The sequence below is a fragment of the Haliotis asinina genome, chromosome 4 (assembly GCF_037392515.1).
Source record: "Haliotis asinina isolate JCU_RB_2024 chromosome 4, JCU_Hal_asi_v2, whole genome shotgun sequence".
In the NCBI taxonomy this organism is placed as follows: domain Eukaryota; kingdom Metazoa; phylum Mollusca; class Gastropoda; order Lepetellida; family Haliotidae; genus Haliotis; species Haliotis asinina.
Genome location: NC_090283.1, coordinates 53,875,456 through 53,891,979, shown reverse-complemented (window position 1 = coordinate 53,891,979; position 16,524 = coordinate 53,875,456). Strand labels below are relative to the sequence as shown.

The 16,524-nt window shown below is 40.1% G+C and overlaps 1 protein-coding gene across 2 annotated transcripts in view; it reads left to right on the top strand.

Annotated features, from left to right (window-relative positions):
* Positions 1-224: 224 nt before the first annotated feature.
* LOC137281676 (amine oxidase [flavin-containing]-like) overlaps positions 225-16,524 on the top strand; it is a 47,626-nt gene continuing 31,326 nt past the window's right edge. For both annotated transcript variants that reach the window (XM_067813075.1, XM_067813076.1), the window contains exons 1-2: positions 225-367; positions 15,288-15,382. In XM_067813075.1, the coding sequence (XP_067669176.1) occupies positions 244-367; positions 15,288-15,382 (219 nt within the window). In that variant the 5' untranslated portion in view covers positions 225-243. The remainder of the gene's footprint in view (positions 368-15,287; positions 15,383-16,524) is intronic.

The following is a 16,524-nucleotide window of genomic DNA, read 5'->3' as shown; positions in this document are numbered from 1 at the left end:
GTTGAGCTCACTTACTTATGGAAATGTATATAAACTCCGTGACTTGCACATGTAGGCTTTACATTCGCCTGAACCCGCAAACTACAGATCTCCCAGTAACAATGCAGGTACAATAACACTGCTTCCTTCCGCAATCTATTTTGTCACCTGAGCACAAATAATTAAGTCTGCTTGTTGCAGTAAGCTCGTTCGACCCTGTACCGCCAAGTCGTCGTAGAGGCCATATTGATTTGCAACTGACAGATGTCACGTGACCAAACCTCGGCTGGCAGTGTTGTGAAACCGACATTTGCGGGCACTGCTCTGCACGAAATTAGAATGAACCAGTACAAGGCCGAAGTTATCGTAGTTGGAGGCGGACTTAGCGGTAAGTATGCCCAAATGCTTTAAACGTGCAAAAATGCCATTTTGTAGCCGCTAGCAGCACGCCAAAGTTTGGTAAAATGGTAAACAACGGCATCGCCGTTTTGGACCTCATTGTGTATCGATCCCGTGTTTATATCCTGCACGTGCGTTTGGTGCTCCAGTCGTCGTCCGAGCGAATCGTGGGTTACATGGAAGATTATGTTGCTTGGTCCAGGGAGATTAGTGTATGAAAATGTGAACGTGAATCAGGTGAAATAAGACTTGGGATTAGAGGATTTATGGATACTGTTACATATATGCGGCCTGAGGTTTCTAGGCACGATGGACGCTCTTGGCAATTTACTTTCAGGGTCGTAGCTGCCGTGTTAGAAAAAAAGCCGAGGCTTACTCATGATAGTTGCATAAAGGGTTGGACAAGACAAAAACTATCGAAATATAAAGCTTGGCAACCTATCGGACTTACGCGAAAGAATATTAAGCTTGCTACGCAATAGACTTTCAACATATCTCGAGAGGTCGTCACATCGTGTCAGTTGTTGTCACTGTAGAAAGGTTTGATCGTTGTGATAAGGAAAAGAATACTCTTCAGTTGTTGGTATATATCATAATGCTATACAGGTTAAGTGTGCAGGTTTATCAAATACAGCAATTAGCAAAACAAAAGTGGGCATTACGCACAGGCAATAAACCGTTTAAAACAGGTGGAGTGTCTCATTAAATGGGATGTGTATTGCCTTGCTAGAACATAACATGACGATATGCAGAAGGTTAAAATATGTAAAGGTAAACCAGTGGGCTGGCTGGTAGATATAGAACAAACACTGACACAACTCAAGGACAGATTCACTCAAGTAGCTAGGTAAGTTTAAAATTGGCCAATCTCACAGTGGAATGTTAGGCTCAGTGCTTAACTTGGAGTGAAGCCAAATGCTTCAAAATGGCAGATGGAGTGACTTTATGAATGTAACACATTCAAATGTGATACTTATGTACAGCCATGTTGTGAGTAGTTCTTGCTTGAAGGCATAGTGTAAAACCTGGCCCTTGCTGAAACACATAGACATCTGCTAAAATGTAACACAAGACCACACTCTTTTACAGTGGCATATGGGTTGACTGTGTTTGTGGCGGCAGTGTTTCCATCTGCTCACTCATTTGGGGAATATTCACACTTTGAACCCTCAACTTTTATCTCGCATATACTGAACAGAAATAGTTAGGGATGTGTGTAAAGTTTGAAATTATGAATAATAAGATAAGCCAGATTTATGCATGTCAACTTCTTTGTTGTGGGAAAACACAACCTTTCTGAGTGTATGCTTGCTCCTTCATCAGCTCCGAAATGTGTTTTGCACAATGAAGAAGTTGACATCGATACATCTGGCTTTTCTCATGCTTACCACTTCTAAATGCCCTTCAAAGAGTTTTATGAATAATGATCTACTTATTCACTGACGCACTGATAAAATATCAATCATGAGAATACCAATATCCTTAACTTATTTTGTCCAGTATATGTATGTTTTTGTAAGCATAACGTAAGCTGTGAGGACACCATGAAGTGTGAAGTGAACATGCGTGTGTGCATGCATCTGTGTATGCCTGTGTGTGTCAGTGCATGTCTGTCTGTGTGTGTGTCTGTGCATGTATTTTGTCCAGTATAGTTCCATCTGTCAGTGATAATAGGCTGTGTCAGCATGACTTGATATAAGCATTTAGGACCTCCACTGGTGCAACCTGAACTAAAGAATTCTGCCTCATTTTACCCAGTGCCAAGTTAATATTTTGCTGTTCAAAGAACAGACACTTCAACTATAACACATAATGATGTGAAACAGGCGTGGAAAAGTGACTGTTGAATACACAGTGATTTAATTAGTATCTCTTTTTACATAATGGCATTTTATGAAATAAGATAAATTTATCATGTCAAACCCAGAAAACATCGATATGTTTATGCTCAATATGTCAATTATCATCAATACCAGAGCTTATGTATACATGTAGTTCTATATTGCACATCAGGTGCAACCTGGTTCTGTCTGGTACAACAAGGTTATTTTCTGAGGTTGCACTGGGTAGACTTAAGTCTCAAATCCTCACACTGAGTATTGTAAATGTCTTGCATATTGTGACCTATGTGTCCATGATACCATGCTGGATTGCAACACATCTATATCGAGAGTCAAGTGTTAAGGTGTTTGCTTGTCCCACTAAAAAGTCCAGGTTTGATTCCTCTCAGAGTATAGGGGCAGTGGGGTAGCCTAATTTTTAAAGTGTTTGGTCATGCTGAAGACCTGGGTTCTATTCTCCACATGGGTACAATGTGTGAAGCCCATTTCTGGTGTCTTTTTCCCCCCCCCCACCACCAATCCCAAACCCAACTTAATCACTCACTCGGTTTGTGAGGTGATGACTCGGGAGCTGAATGTCAAGCACTGAGCAAATCAGCTTGAATCACTGATCTTGTGCTTGAATCTGAGACATGAAGGGGGTCATAGAGATTAGGACACAATGTTTGTTTAGATGTGTCTGTATGACCTTACTCTAGACCAGGTGGCTCTGTGTTTAGTCATGTGCTATTCACAGGTGTTAAATTTAATGGGACAGGTTGACCTGTGAGGTGCTGAGCCAGCAAACTTGAGACAAAGTCACCCCAACCTGTATCTGATAACCGAGATCTAGAGAAGTTATTGTGGCAGTTTTTGTATTGCATTGTAAAGAGGAGTGAGTGAGTACGTTTTACATCACTTTTAGCAATATTTCAGTGGTAAACTTGGACAAAGTACTGTGACTATGTGGCCCAGTCCACCCAACTGTGAGTTGTATATTCCCCAGGAAGCTGAGATTGGTAATACGATGTAACGCTGAGATGGGCGTCCAATGATCGAGGGAAACAAAATACCAGTTCCTTGAGCAACCATAGTTGCATGTATGTGTGTGCTGTATAAATATCCAACAATAATGATAATAATAATCATGAAAGGGTATACCAGAGATGGGCTTCAAACACTGTACCCATGTGGGGAATTGAACCCCAGTCTTCAGCATGATGACCAAAGACCACAAGGCTACCACAGTGGCATGGAAAAGAGGAACTGGACAATTTAGTTTTTTCATTTTTCATTCAGCTTCCCAACTTACGTACAATTTGAATTCACCAGCTGTGATATTGCTTGAATATTGCTAAAAGTGGCATAAAGCATTATTCATTCATGTGATTGCTGATACATTTAAATCCAAATAGGTGCTCTGTCGAGGGTTCAAATTGTTAAATCAGGGATAGAAGCTAATTATAACGGCAATAGCAAGCAAACCATGTTGCAAATTTGAAAATGTAGATCGTTGAAAAGCTGACCTCTGAACCATTTTTGTGTACGAATACGACCAAATAATTTACGGTCATAATTCTCGTATCATATCCATTAATATTTGATCATGATATCTAATCATCAAATGTATAATCACAAGATGTTCAGTGCGGTAGAGACAGATATATGATTTAACAGGACTATTTCATATGTTGGGGTGTGGTAGGCTAGCCTATTGGTTAAAGCTGCCACTCGTAAAGCGGAAGACCTGGGTTGCTCATGTCTCGTGTTCCCTGCTGTGATATTGCTGGATTATTACTAAAAGTGACGTAAAACCATACTCAACCAGAGGTTTCTAATATTTTTTTGTAAAAGTCATGTGCCACAGGGCAGGTGACATCAAGAAAATAACTTGTCCTGGAAAATAACTTTTCCACTTGCCCTGACTTTGTGACTCAATGTTTGATGTTAATGTTTACTGGATTATTTATTGAAGAGTGATAAATTTCAAAGAACAATAACTGTACTTTAGTTGTAATTGGAAATTTAATAGCTAGCTACATTATGACTATGAGCAGATATGAACTGAAATGCAAAATATTTGCTGTTTGAAACCATAAGTGGAAATTATCTAGTAGGAAACAGACAAGTAAGATGCCATTATTTGAATGCCAGAAATGAAAACTGACTTGTCGGGCAATGGGATTTTTTAACCCCTGTTCACCCCTCATACCTTGAGTAGTATGACCTTTCTACTAAAATGTAGAATTAACAGTTTATGAATTATGAATGACAACTTACATTATGTCCTATTACAAAAGCGATCATAAGAGGTCATAAAAGGTCATGATGTTGCTGTCCAGCAAGCAGTTCTGTAGCGGCTATTGTTATAGTGGTGTATAGGGAAGAACTTGATATCGAGAACAGTCAACTTTATCATGGATGTCTGCGAGGTCATTATGATGTTGGATGAACATATGACATGTATTGTGGATAAGAACTGTTTTTATTCTTGTCCCGACATCCTGACTGATTCGTGTTCCTTCATCACGTAATAGCAATCAGCTCTGAAATGTTGTGATATAAAATAAATAAAAAGTTGTTCTGGAAACGTATTGTAATAGACGCCTAGCACTTGAGTGCCTAAACGGCAGCAAGAGTTGTATGCCCCCCAGGAAGTTGAGATCAAAAATACAATGTGCTGTTGAGACTCACATCCTATATCGAACTTGGTTCCATCTCACTTCTCTCGGAGTGACAAGAGAGTTTCCTGGAACAATGATGTCCAGCCATGTATGGTCTACATATGGTGCAAGCTGTCTAAACTGGCACTGATTGGGACTGAAGAACTAATTTGGTTTAGACAGTGTGCCAGAGTAGAGCTGATGATAAATGTACAAGCCACGAACAGGGCTGAGATTTTATGCCAGTGTTGACAACTTGCTGGATTGGACAGATGCTGGTTTTGACAGCTTCTACTGTATTGTGAAAATTCTAAAATGATTTTTCAAATCAGTGTTAGTCGTCAGCAACCTATGCTTGTTCTAAGAGTTGACTGGATGGTGAGGCTTGCTGAGTTTAGTAACAAATGTCATCTTGCCCTAATGGGAGATTGATACTCATGCTGTTGATTGCTAGACTGTTTGTCCATACTCACGAACAGACAGTACCACACTCCACTGTTTTACAATACAGACAATGTCCTACAAAGCGTAGGTGACATTTTACCAACTTCTAGAATGCCAATCAAGCAATTTAATTCAAGGCCCCCGTAGATAATCCTTTGTAGTCAATGTTCGCGTTAATGCGTTTCACCCCAAAATAATAAAAACATACAAAAGGTATTTTGTGTGGATGTTTTGAATGCATAGATTCTGATCTACCTAATCTTAAACAGTACCTTAAAACAGCTACAGATAAAGAACCAATACATTTTGAAATGATTCGGGATTGTAGTGAAAATTTCCTGCACAAAAGATTTGGACTACATAATTGTTTTATTTCTGCACGCGCTCTTGCAATACCTACCGTAAACACTGTGTAGTGGTGTTCTGATCATCGAAAATAATAAAAAGTCAATTGAAAGGAGGATTGAAAATTATTATCGATTATTAAAAACACTTTTTTGATTAACCGGAATTTTGTTGTTGTTTTGAATAAAGTAACCGAACCATTAAATTTGATGTCTATTCATGAACAATGTTGGGCTCAACAGTGTAACGCTATGCGCGATATGCGCACTGTAAATTTTGAACCACTTCTATCGTTTAATTACAGTTCAAGTGTGCATTTCATTGTGTGACAGTATTAGTTACAAAAACATTAATTATGAATATTTTTGGTGAAGAACCCTTAGAATGTTGATTACATTAAAAATGTATATATTTTGATTAAAATCAATAATCATTCACCACAACATCTCAGATAGACCATAGTGGATTTGCTTTCTGCTTCCCAACACTAGTCTTGTGAGAGATCAGTGACACACCCAAAACTTATGCTGTATAAATTGAAATGATAAAACTTCTTGACAAATGACTACAAACTTTTGTCGGGGAAAAGAAAGGAGAAAAAAAAGCAACTTACGCCTAACTCTTCAGTGACATACTTAAAAACTTATGCAACAACTGTTACGCTATGAACGTTGTAACTATACATGGAACTTTTGATGGATGGCAATTGTTGATCCTCTCGTTGATAACAAGTAGTCAGTAGTACAAACGAAAGTCTATTTATGCATTGATAGTGTGTTTGATTGTTGATAGTTTAATAATCGACATTTGTTGATAAATATACAGAGCAAAACACAGGAAGTATCAGATTCATTCACTTTGATTTAGTGTTTACCTCTTAAAAGAACTTGAACTGGGTTTCATGTTTCTGGTCAGTTAGCCTGAAAGTCTACTTCATCTTGTTTTTACTTCATATACACTATGCGTTCATTTGGGAAATGACTTCAAACAAGACAATTGGAGTTTTTTGCAAAAGACTTTATTTCAATAGTATGTTACAATAGACAATCGCTATCGCAATAGTTTGTTCCTTGTCAATAGTTACCCCAATGAACATCACTGACAAAGGACAGCCACAAACTTATAAGAGTGTCACCAGCATGATGTACTAATAGCAAGACAACAACTAATACAATTTAATCCACTAAATGGCCCTTTGATGCAGTAGTGTTGTGTGATCTGTGTTTGTCTATCGCCAGAAGAGGGATTACTGCTGATCGTAGTTGGTTCCTTTTGTCCTCAGGAGCTTCAATTATGTTGTCAACACAAGCTTAGTAATCTAAACAGCTTTCCCCATAGTGCTAGTCATAGGTGTTTGATGAGAGGGAAAGCTAATCAGTATTACTGACAATCAGTTATGTTGTTGATTTGTATTTCGCCTTATGTGATTCAGGAATCGAGTGCATGGAGTCTGTGTGATATATAAAAGCAACAAAACCCTTTTCATATTGGTATCAATATCTGCTCAAACCTGATTGTCATTTTTTTGTTGTGGACTAAATTGTGTGTCTATGAATCACTACTCAAATGTGAAAGCAGGTGTTTTTGAAAAGGGCAGTGCATCTTCCTCTGTTCTGGCAGCCTGTTACAAACACATGCAGGAACAAGTCAATTGTTTATCTGAAAAAAACAAATTGTTGTTACTGATGTATGTAATTGTTCTCAGCAATATTCCATATGACAACAGTCTGTAAATAATCTAGTCTGGATCAGACATTCCAGTGATCAACAGCATGAGTTTCGCTGGGATATTGTTGAGTATGGCGTAAAACCACTCTCTCACTCGCTCACCCACTCACCCAAAATATACCATTGAATGGTATATTTGGCAAGAATATAGGATTTGTTATCTTGTGTTCAGAATTGACTCCCTTAGTTGTGCCAGGATCCAGTGATATCAGGTTTGAATCCTATGTTTGCCTTCATTTTGAGCAGTCACAGTTTATGAACTCATGACAATAATGTTCACTCAAAGTAGTGATGCTGAATATATTGAAAAGCAGAGTTTATTACCCCAAATGTTCTGTCCCAACTAAAATAACTGAAGTTAAGGATAAAGCAACTTAAGCCAAGGGTAAAGCAACTTAAGCCAAGGATAAAGCAACTTAAGCCATGGATAAAGCAACTTAAGCCAAGGGTAAAGCAACTTAAGCCAAGGGTAAAGCAACTTAAGCCAAGGATAAAGCAACTTAAGCCATGGATAAAGCAACTTAAGCCAAGGGTAAAGCAACTTAAGCCAAGGGTAAAGCAACTTAAGCCAAGGGTAAAGCAACTGAGGCTAACAGTTAAACATAAAGTTCCAGAATAAAACATTTGGAACACAAGATGGCCGTGCCCATCAAATGTGCATGTTTATATTGTAAAATGATTGGTCTGTTGTGTTGGAAAGTCTCAGTAGGCTGTTCGGTTCCATGTTTTGACTTTATGACTGAGTGATGGCCTGGTTTCCCAAGAATATGTCCTGCCCTGCAAAGGTCAATTCTAATGGACCTGTGAAGGTCCAGGGTAGAAAAGGCCTTCAGCAACCCATGCTTGTTATATAAAGGCGACTATGCTTGTTGTAAGAGGCGACTAACGGGATCGGGTGGTTAGTCTTGCAGACTTGCTAGACATATGTCATGGGTTCCCAGTTGTGCAGATCACTGCTTATGCTGTTGATCACTGGATTGTCTGGTCTAGTCGATTATTTACAGACTGCCGTCATATAGCTGGAATATTGCTGAGTGCGGCGTAAAACTAAACTCACTCACTCAATTCTAATGTGATCGCAGATAGAGGAAGATGAAACAGAGGTTATACTGAGTGAGTGTTACGCCTCTTTTGGCAGTATTCCAGCATGATGGGGGAATCGAACCTGGGTCTTCAGCGTGATGATGTTTTACCTGCTACGCTACCCCACTGCCCGAGTTTACACTGAAAGCAGCGTGTGCTATATTTATGTTCGTTCCTCACGCTGAAGAACAGGGTTCAATTACCAACATGAGTACAACTGGCAAAGTCCGTTTCTTGTGGACCAGTGAGACTGAGGGTTTTTACCCATTTTCAGATTTTTGCATTGAGTTTGAGTACAAATACAATGCTGAAATTAATTTGAAATTAAGAAATATTTCAAAGAGATTTTTAAAAAAATGGAATCCCCCATTTTCCCAGGTTCTTACTATGGGCTGTTTAGAATTTCTTTTATGAATCCCTACAGACAACAGCAAGGTTAATAACGTCTCCATCAAACCGAACTAGAAATGTAAAAAAATTGTTTCCCGTGTTTGTTTTCATGGATACTGGTCATGTTAGTGCCAATCAAAATTCACATATGCCATTGTCTGTTCTTGCAAGGGGCGACATCGCGGTCTAGCCATCATTGATTTCACCTGATCAATAGTTTGCAATCGATTGCTTTCATGCAATTTCATCCGTAGAAGTTAGCGACCCTAATCGCTCTGATTCGTCCTCTTTATCACCCATTGTTGTCATGTGATTGGCAGATGTGCATTTCTCAGCATTGATTGATATGGAATATACAGGGTTGATGTGGAATCTGCACATGGAATATGTTCGCTTCAAGTTTTCATGCATTATGGATTAATTGTGTAGCCACTGGATATAACTGTTACAACATAGTTCCAGCCCATGCTCTGTAACCATAGATACTATGTTCTGTAACCTTAGGTACTATGTTCTGTAACTGGCAGTATTATGTTCAGTATTTGGAGGTATCATGTCCTGTATTTGGAGGTATCATGTTCTGTCACTGGAGGTACTGTATTCTTTAACTGGAGGTGCAATATGCTCTGTAACTGGAAGTACCATGTTCTGTAACTAGAGGTTATCATGCTCTGTAACTGGAGGTACTGTGTTCTTTAACTGGAGGTGCAGTATGCTCTGCAACTGGAAGTACCATGTTCTGTAACTAGAGGTTATCATGTTCTGTCACTGGAGGTACTGTGTTCTTTAACTGGAGGTGCAGTATGCTCTGTAACTGGAAGTACCATGTTCTGTAACTAGAGGTTATCATGTTCTGTCACTGGAGGTACTGTGTTCTTTAACTGGAGGTGCAATATGCTCTGTAACTGGAAGTACCATGTTCTGTAACTAGAGGTTATCATGTTCTGTCACTGGAGGTACTGTGTTCTTTAACTGGAGGTGCAGTATGCACTGTAACTGGAAGTACCATGTTCTGTAACTAGAGGTTATCATGTTCTGTCACTGGAGGTACTGTGTTCTTTAACTGGAGGTGCAATATGCTCTGTAACTGGAAGTACCATGTTCTGTAACTAGAGGTTATCATGCTCTGTAACTGGAGGTACTGTGTTCTTTAAGTGGAGGTGCAATATGCTCTGTAACTGGCAGTACCATGTTTTGTAACTGGAGGTTTATCATGTTCTGTAATTGGAGGTATGTTCTGGAAGTGGAGGTATCATGTTCTGTAACTAGAAGTATCATGGAGGTGCTATGTTCTGTAACTGAATGTGTTGTATGTGTATTGTGTAACTGGATGTACTAGTTTCTGTAACTGGAGGTACTTTGTTGTGTAACTGAATGTGTTGTATGTGTATTGTGTAACTGGATGTACTAGTTTCTGTAACTGGAGGTACTTTGTTGTGTAACTGGAGACGCAGTTCTTTAAGAAGCCTCTCATTTCTCTTTTGTGTACATGGGTACTCAAGATGTCAGTCACTGGATTGTCAGATCCTGTCTTGTTTACAGATTAGCTTCATATACATGGATGATGGATTAAGGCTTTATCAGCATTTAACTTGCAAATTGAATGCAAGGATTATGAAACATATGTTATATTTGGGATTACACTTTCATAGTTAATGTATATTCTAGTACTTTTTTAAGTTAAGTCCCATTTGAGATTTAAATCACAGCACACAAGTGTACTCAAAATGGTACTAGAATTTGTACTTTATGAAGAGTGTGTTTATGATTAGTAATGTTTCGTAAAGTTAGTATAATGTTTACTGTGGAAGACACTGTTCCAGACATACCAGTGTAATGTGCATGCAAACGTTGACAAGACTGTTGTCGTGGATATTGATTACTTTCTCCTCATGTTTCAGATGTTGTTGACCCGTGAAGGTCCGGGGTAGAATAGGCCTTCAGCAACCCATGCTTGCCATAAAAGACGACTGTGCTTGTCGTAAGAGGCGAGTGGCCAGGATCGCTGACTTGGTCGGCACATGTCATGGGTTCCCAATTGTGCAGATCGATGCCCTTGCTGTTGATCACTGGATGGTCAGGTCCAGCCTCGAGAATTTACAGACTGCCGCCATATAGCTGGAATATTGCTGAGTGTGGCATAAAACTAAACTCACTCACTCAGATGTAGTTACCAAGATTTACTGAATTTAGCTTTAGAAGCATTCAATCATCTTCTCATGAAAATCATTATGTTATCTTGAGAAATGCTTTCAGATTTTCTCCTCCGCGATCTGAATAAACCCTTGTTATAGGAACTGGTAATCAATCATACCCTGGTTAATTAACTTCGTGAAGTCTTGCCACGAGATTTGATGCGGTAAGATTTGTGCCATTTGATCACAAGCAGACACTAAAGTCACCGAAGATACATCCACTCCATCGTCCTGAAGTCTATTGAAATTCACAGCAAATTGAATCCAGATCTTTTGTGGTGAGGTTTGTCGGAAGGAAATGTCTTGCACCAAATTGATTTCCTAAAGAAATACTTCCGAACATCGAGAGCGAGATAATACCACACAATGTTGTGGTTGGGGTCCAGAATTGATCATCAGAGGTCACAATGGGATCAATAAGGGGCTAACATCAGGTGAACATCATCAGTCAGTATTGGAAGGGCTTTGCATGTAAACACTGATGATATATGGAGCATGGAGTTTCTTTGTGGATTGTTTTTGGCAGGTGGATCTAGGGATGTATGTAGTTGATATCAATGTGCGAAATAGCCAATGGCCGGGTAGCCTATAACTAGTAAAAATCCAGTCGGGCCAGTCAGTCTCCATAGTCACTGGCCCGATTGGCTAGTAAATTATATGTGTTCACATGTCAGGCTAGTGAATGGATTTTCTTGGCTAGTATCAGTAGCTTTCAGCCATATCAAGCCTGACAGGATAGCAAAATTTGGAAACAATTTCACACACTGATTGATACTGGTGTGTTTGAGGGTATTTGGGTAAGAGTCTGTGTGCGCTCTAGGTTAGGAGTTGTGTGTGTTGTGGGCTGGAGGTTGAGGATATTGTGAGGTTGGTGTGTCAAGGGTAATGGATTGTGTGTGTTGTGGGCTGGGGTGAGGGTATTGTGAGGTTGGTGTGTCAAGGGTAATGGATTGTGTGTGTTGTGGGCTGGGGTGAGGGTATTGTGAGGTTGGTGTGTCAAGGGTAATGGATTGTGTGTGTTGTGGGCTGGGGTGAGGGTATTGTGAGGTTGGTGTGTGTCTAGGGTAATGGATTGTGTGTGTTGTGGGCTGGGGTGAGGGTATTGTGAGGTTGGTGTGTGTCTAGGGTAATGGATTGTGTGTGTTGTGGGCTGGGGTGAGGGTATTGTGAGGTTGGTGTGTCAAGGGTAATGGATTGTGTGTGTTGTGGGCTGGGGTGAGGGTATTGTGAGGTTGGTGTGTCAAGGGTAATGGATTGTGTGTGTTGTGGGCTGGGGTGAGGGTATTGTGAGGTTGGTGTGTCAAGGGTAATGGATTGTGTGTGTTGTGGGCTGGGGTGAGGGTATTGTGAGGTTGGTGTGTCAAGGGTAATGGATTGTGTGTGTTGTGGGCTGGGGTGAGGGTATTGTGAGGTTGGTGTGTGTCTAGGGTAATGGATTGTGTTTATTGGAGGTTGGGTCTATTGTCTTTTTAAAATGCTTGAATGAATACTGTGAAGACTCTGTGCTCTGTAACTGGAGTTTCTATGTTCTGTTTCTGGAGACACTGTGCTCTGTAACTGGAGGTTCTATGTTCTGTTTCTCAGGGAGACACTATGCTCTGTAACTGGAAGTTGTAGGTCATGTATCTGGAGACATTATGCTCTGTAACTTGAGGTTCTAGGTCATGTAATTCAATACATGATACAATTCTCAGTCAATGGAGGTATGGTCTGTAACTGATGTGGGGTTTTTTGCTGTAAAATACAGATTCAGGTACTTTTGGGGTTGCCTCCCATCCAGGATTTGGACCCACACTTCAGTGTCAGTGATCTAACCCGCTCTGCCACTAGTTGTCACTAAAATGGAACTGGTGGTTTGTAACTTACTTTGAATACCCCTCTGACAAGTGTAAATTTACGCAACTTTAAAACACTATTCTTACGCGTCTGCATACCTTTAACACATCTAGCAGCTATCTGGCCTATTTTTCTGACCTCCAGATAGAAATTTAGGTCAGTTTTTAAAAGAGTTTGTTATCTAAAGCACAAGGGATTGTATCATAAGTCTGTCTCAAAAGAGAAAAAGATTTTTTTGTGTTTTCCAACCTCTTGGAATGCTGATCCAGTTATATTAATTCAGCCAGACAGCCAGATTGTATGTTACTGTGGCGATCTGGCTAAAGTCCCAGACTAGTGATCCAGTGAGGTTGAGGTGTCGGGATCGAGCCCACCTGTGACCGGGTGTAAAACCTTGGAGTCGACTTAGTATGCAGACTCTTTCAGTGTTGTCACAACCCCTAGTGTACAGTACACAACCCTGTGCACTTAAAAGAACCCACAAATCCGTTGGTAAATGACCAGATGGTGGCCACGTGAACACGTGCAAACACCTAGTTGTAGGTACAGCAACGTGCAGTAAACTTGGACGAAGTACTGTGACTATGTGTCCCAGTCCACCAAGCTGTGTACTTCGATTGGATCACAGGCAAACTGTAGCGCAAATGTGGTTGCGTGGCATAGAGAAAATGACCAGTCTCCATATATGCGAGTGAAGCAAGCAAAGGTTGGCAACACACTTCCCTTGCTTCGGTTCAAAAAGTATTTTTCGTGTCAAAATAAAATATCACTACAATGAAAGGTACACTCCCATTTCCTCACTAGGTTGTGCTCTCCGATTTCCAGCCCGATATTTAATATTTACTCACGTGAAATATGTTTTATTCAACATTTTAAGCACCACTCGTGGTATTCAGTTCGTTCTTCACCTCCATTACCTCTGCCAGCTTCCGGCTCAGCGGAGTGAACCAAAGCGAGCGAAGTGTGTTGCCAGCCTTTGCTCGCTTTGCTCGCATATATGAAGACTGGTCATATTCTCTATGCTGCTCAACCCCACTTGAGCTACAGTTTTCCTGTGATTGGATGAGACAGCTACAAATAACTCTGCGGCTAGAGGCAGCAAGAGTTGTATACTCCCCAGGGAGTTGAGATTGAGTATATGGTATTTTGTTGATGTTGACATCCAATGATCAAGGGAAATATATGTCAGCGCCTTGAGCAAGCACTAGTTGCCTCGATATGTATGCTATATAAATATCCTATCCTACTATTTTATAACATTACAGGGGCAGTGGGGTAGCCTAGTGGTTAAAGTGTTCGCTTGTCACACCGAAGACCCAAGATCGATTCCCCACATGGGTACAGTGTGTGAAGTCCATTTTCTAACTTTAGATGACAATGGATTGTAGTTTCAGATTTAAAGTCATTTACCTGCAGTATCTTTGCTGTTTTGAGTAGAACATTGAGTTGAGTTGGGTTGGGCTTCCTGTCAACATTATTCCAGCCATGTACTGATGAAATCAAGTTTGCATTTATTGCCGTTCTATGTCCATGGTCCAAAGGACTTTTGTTTCAAAGACATATTTTGATTTTACTACCATTTACAAAGAGAAAATGTCACAGCACCAAATATAAAAGCAAACAATTTGTTATTCTGTTTACAAAACTACAATTTAACTGGATCTACCAAAGATGGCACAGGATGGTAATTGATTTTACATGGTGTTGATGTTATAAGCAAGGCAAGAAACAGGAATCGTGAAAGAGTACTTTCAATGATTGTCTAAGTTTGCAAAGAGCTTGATTATATTGATGACTCATCTGCTATTGCTGTATTCTGGCAAAATATGTGCATTTGCATTATTTAGTAGTACAGATGTTACACTATGTATTTGAATATATTCATGATTCTTAGATACTTGAGAAAAAATAGGATTGTAAAGTCTGCATGGTTAGTTGCTGCCATTTTGTAGCCATGGATACAGGGGAGATGACAATTTGAGAAACTCACTCGCTCACTCACTCACTCACTCACTCACTCACTCGCAGATCAATGATTGGTATATTTGGCAAGAATGTAGGATTAGTTATCTGGTGTTCAGAATCAACTCCCTTTGTTGTGCCAGGATCCAGTGATATCAGGTTTGAATCCCAATTTTGCCTTCATTTGGCACAGTCACAGTTTGTGAACTTACAACAAAACGGTTAACTCAAAGTAGTGATGCTGAATATGTTGACAATTTGGGAGAAGAAAGTCACTCGCTCACTCACTCACTCAATCACCCACTCACCCACTCACTCACGCAAGTTTGCCTTGATTGTGGTTCCAGATCAAGTCCAAGGACTCCTTGCTATATCAATGACGTCATAATGCTGATTAATGCTGTGGTGTAGATGACACTGACTGACTCATTTGCTTCCTTCAGGTTTGTCTGCTGCCAAGTTACTGCGAGAACAAGGGATTGATGTTGTTGTCCTTGAAGCTAGGGACCGAGTCGGAGGGAGGACATTCACTATACAAGTAGGTGCAGTGAAGACAATGATGTCATCTTGATATCAATAAAAGACATGAGAGGGTGGATATAAACTGTATAGTTATATACAGTAGGTGAGTAGATACAGTGTGAAGGGTGTCATCTCGAAGCCATTGAAAGGGATTATTGGCTAGACGTTCGCTGTATCGATATGTACAGTACATGGGCATCACACATGAAGTGCAGGTAAGATAAAGTAAGGCAAGAACTGGTCGGCTCTGAGTCAGTGTAATATATGTGAGTGATAATATGCTGAACTGCGCACAATATCTCAGTGAGGTAGTACTTAAAAACCAGGGCTAGTACAAGCAGCACATTCATATGCATGCACATAGTCATATGATGTTAAACCAGATTTCAACTCACCTTGCCTCACACTAACCAGACCTGTGAAGGTCTAGGGTGGAACAAGCCTTAAGCAACCCATGCTTGCCATAAAAGGCAACTATTGTTGTGCAGATTGATGCTCATGCTGTTGATCACAGGATTATCTGGTCCATGCTTGATTATTTACAGACTGCAGCCATATTGATTATTTACATACTGCAGCCAAATAACTCACCCACTCACACACAGTAACCATGGTAACTCATAACTTGGTTGTCTGTCCCTCTTATCAGCATTTTATCCCCCCCGGCATGTAATGTGGGCAGATCCCAAAGTGGTGCCTTTTGCTATTTACAGGTTTTTGTGATTTATTATTTTCTCAGTTTCCATGGAAACGTTTCGGACTTCGTCTCAAAATGGAGGGATGGTCTTCGTTTCAGGAGCATAACTCAAAAACTGTTCAATATTTTTCTGCAAAACTTGATAGATATGTATGGCAGACCCCAAAGTGGTGCCTTTTGCTATTTGCAAGTTTTTGTGATTTATTATTTTCTTGGTTTCCATGGAAGTGTTTCGGACTTAGTCTCAAAATGGAGGGATGGGCTTCATTTCCAGAGCATAACTCAAAAACCATTCAATACTTTTCTGCAAAACCTGTTACATACATCAGTCAGAACCTAGAGTGGTGCCTTTCGGTACTTACAGGTTTTTGTGATACATTATTTTCTCGGTTTCAATGGAAACATTTCAGACTTAGTCTAGAAATGGAGGGATGGACTTCGTTTCCGGAGCACAACTCTGT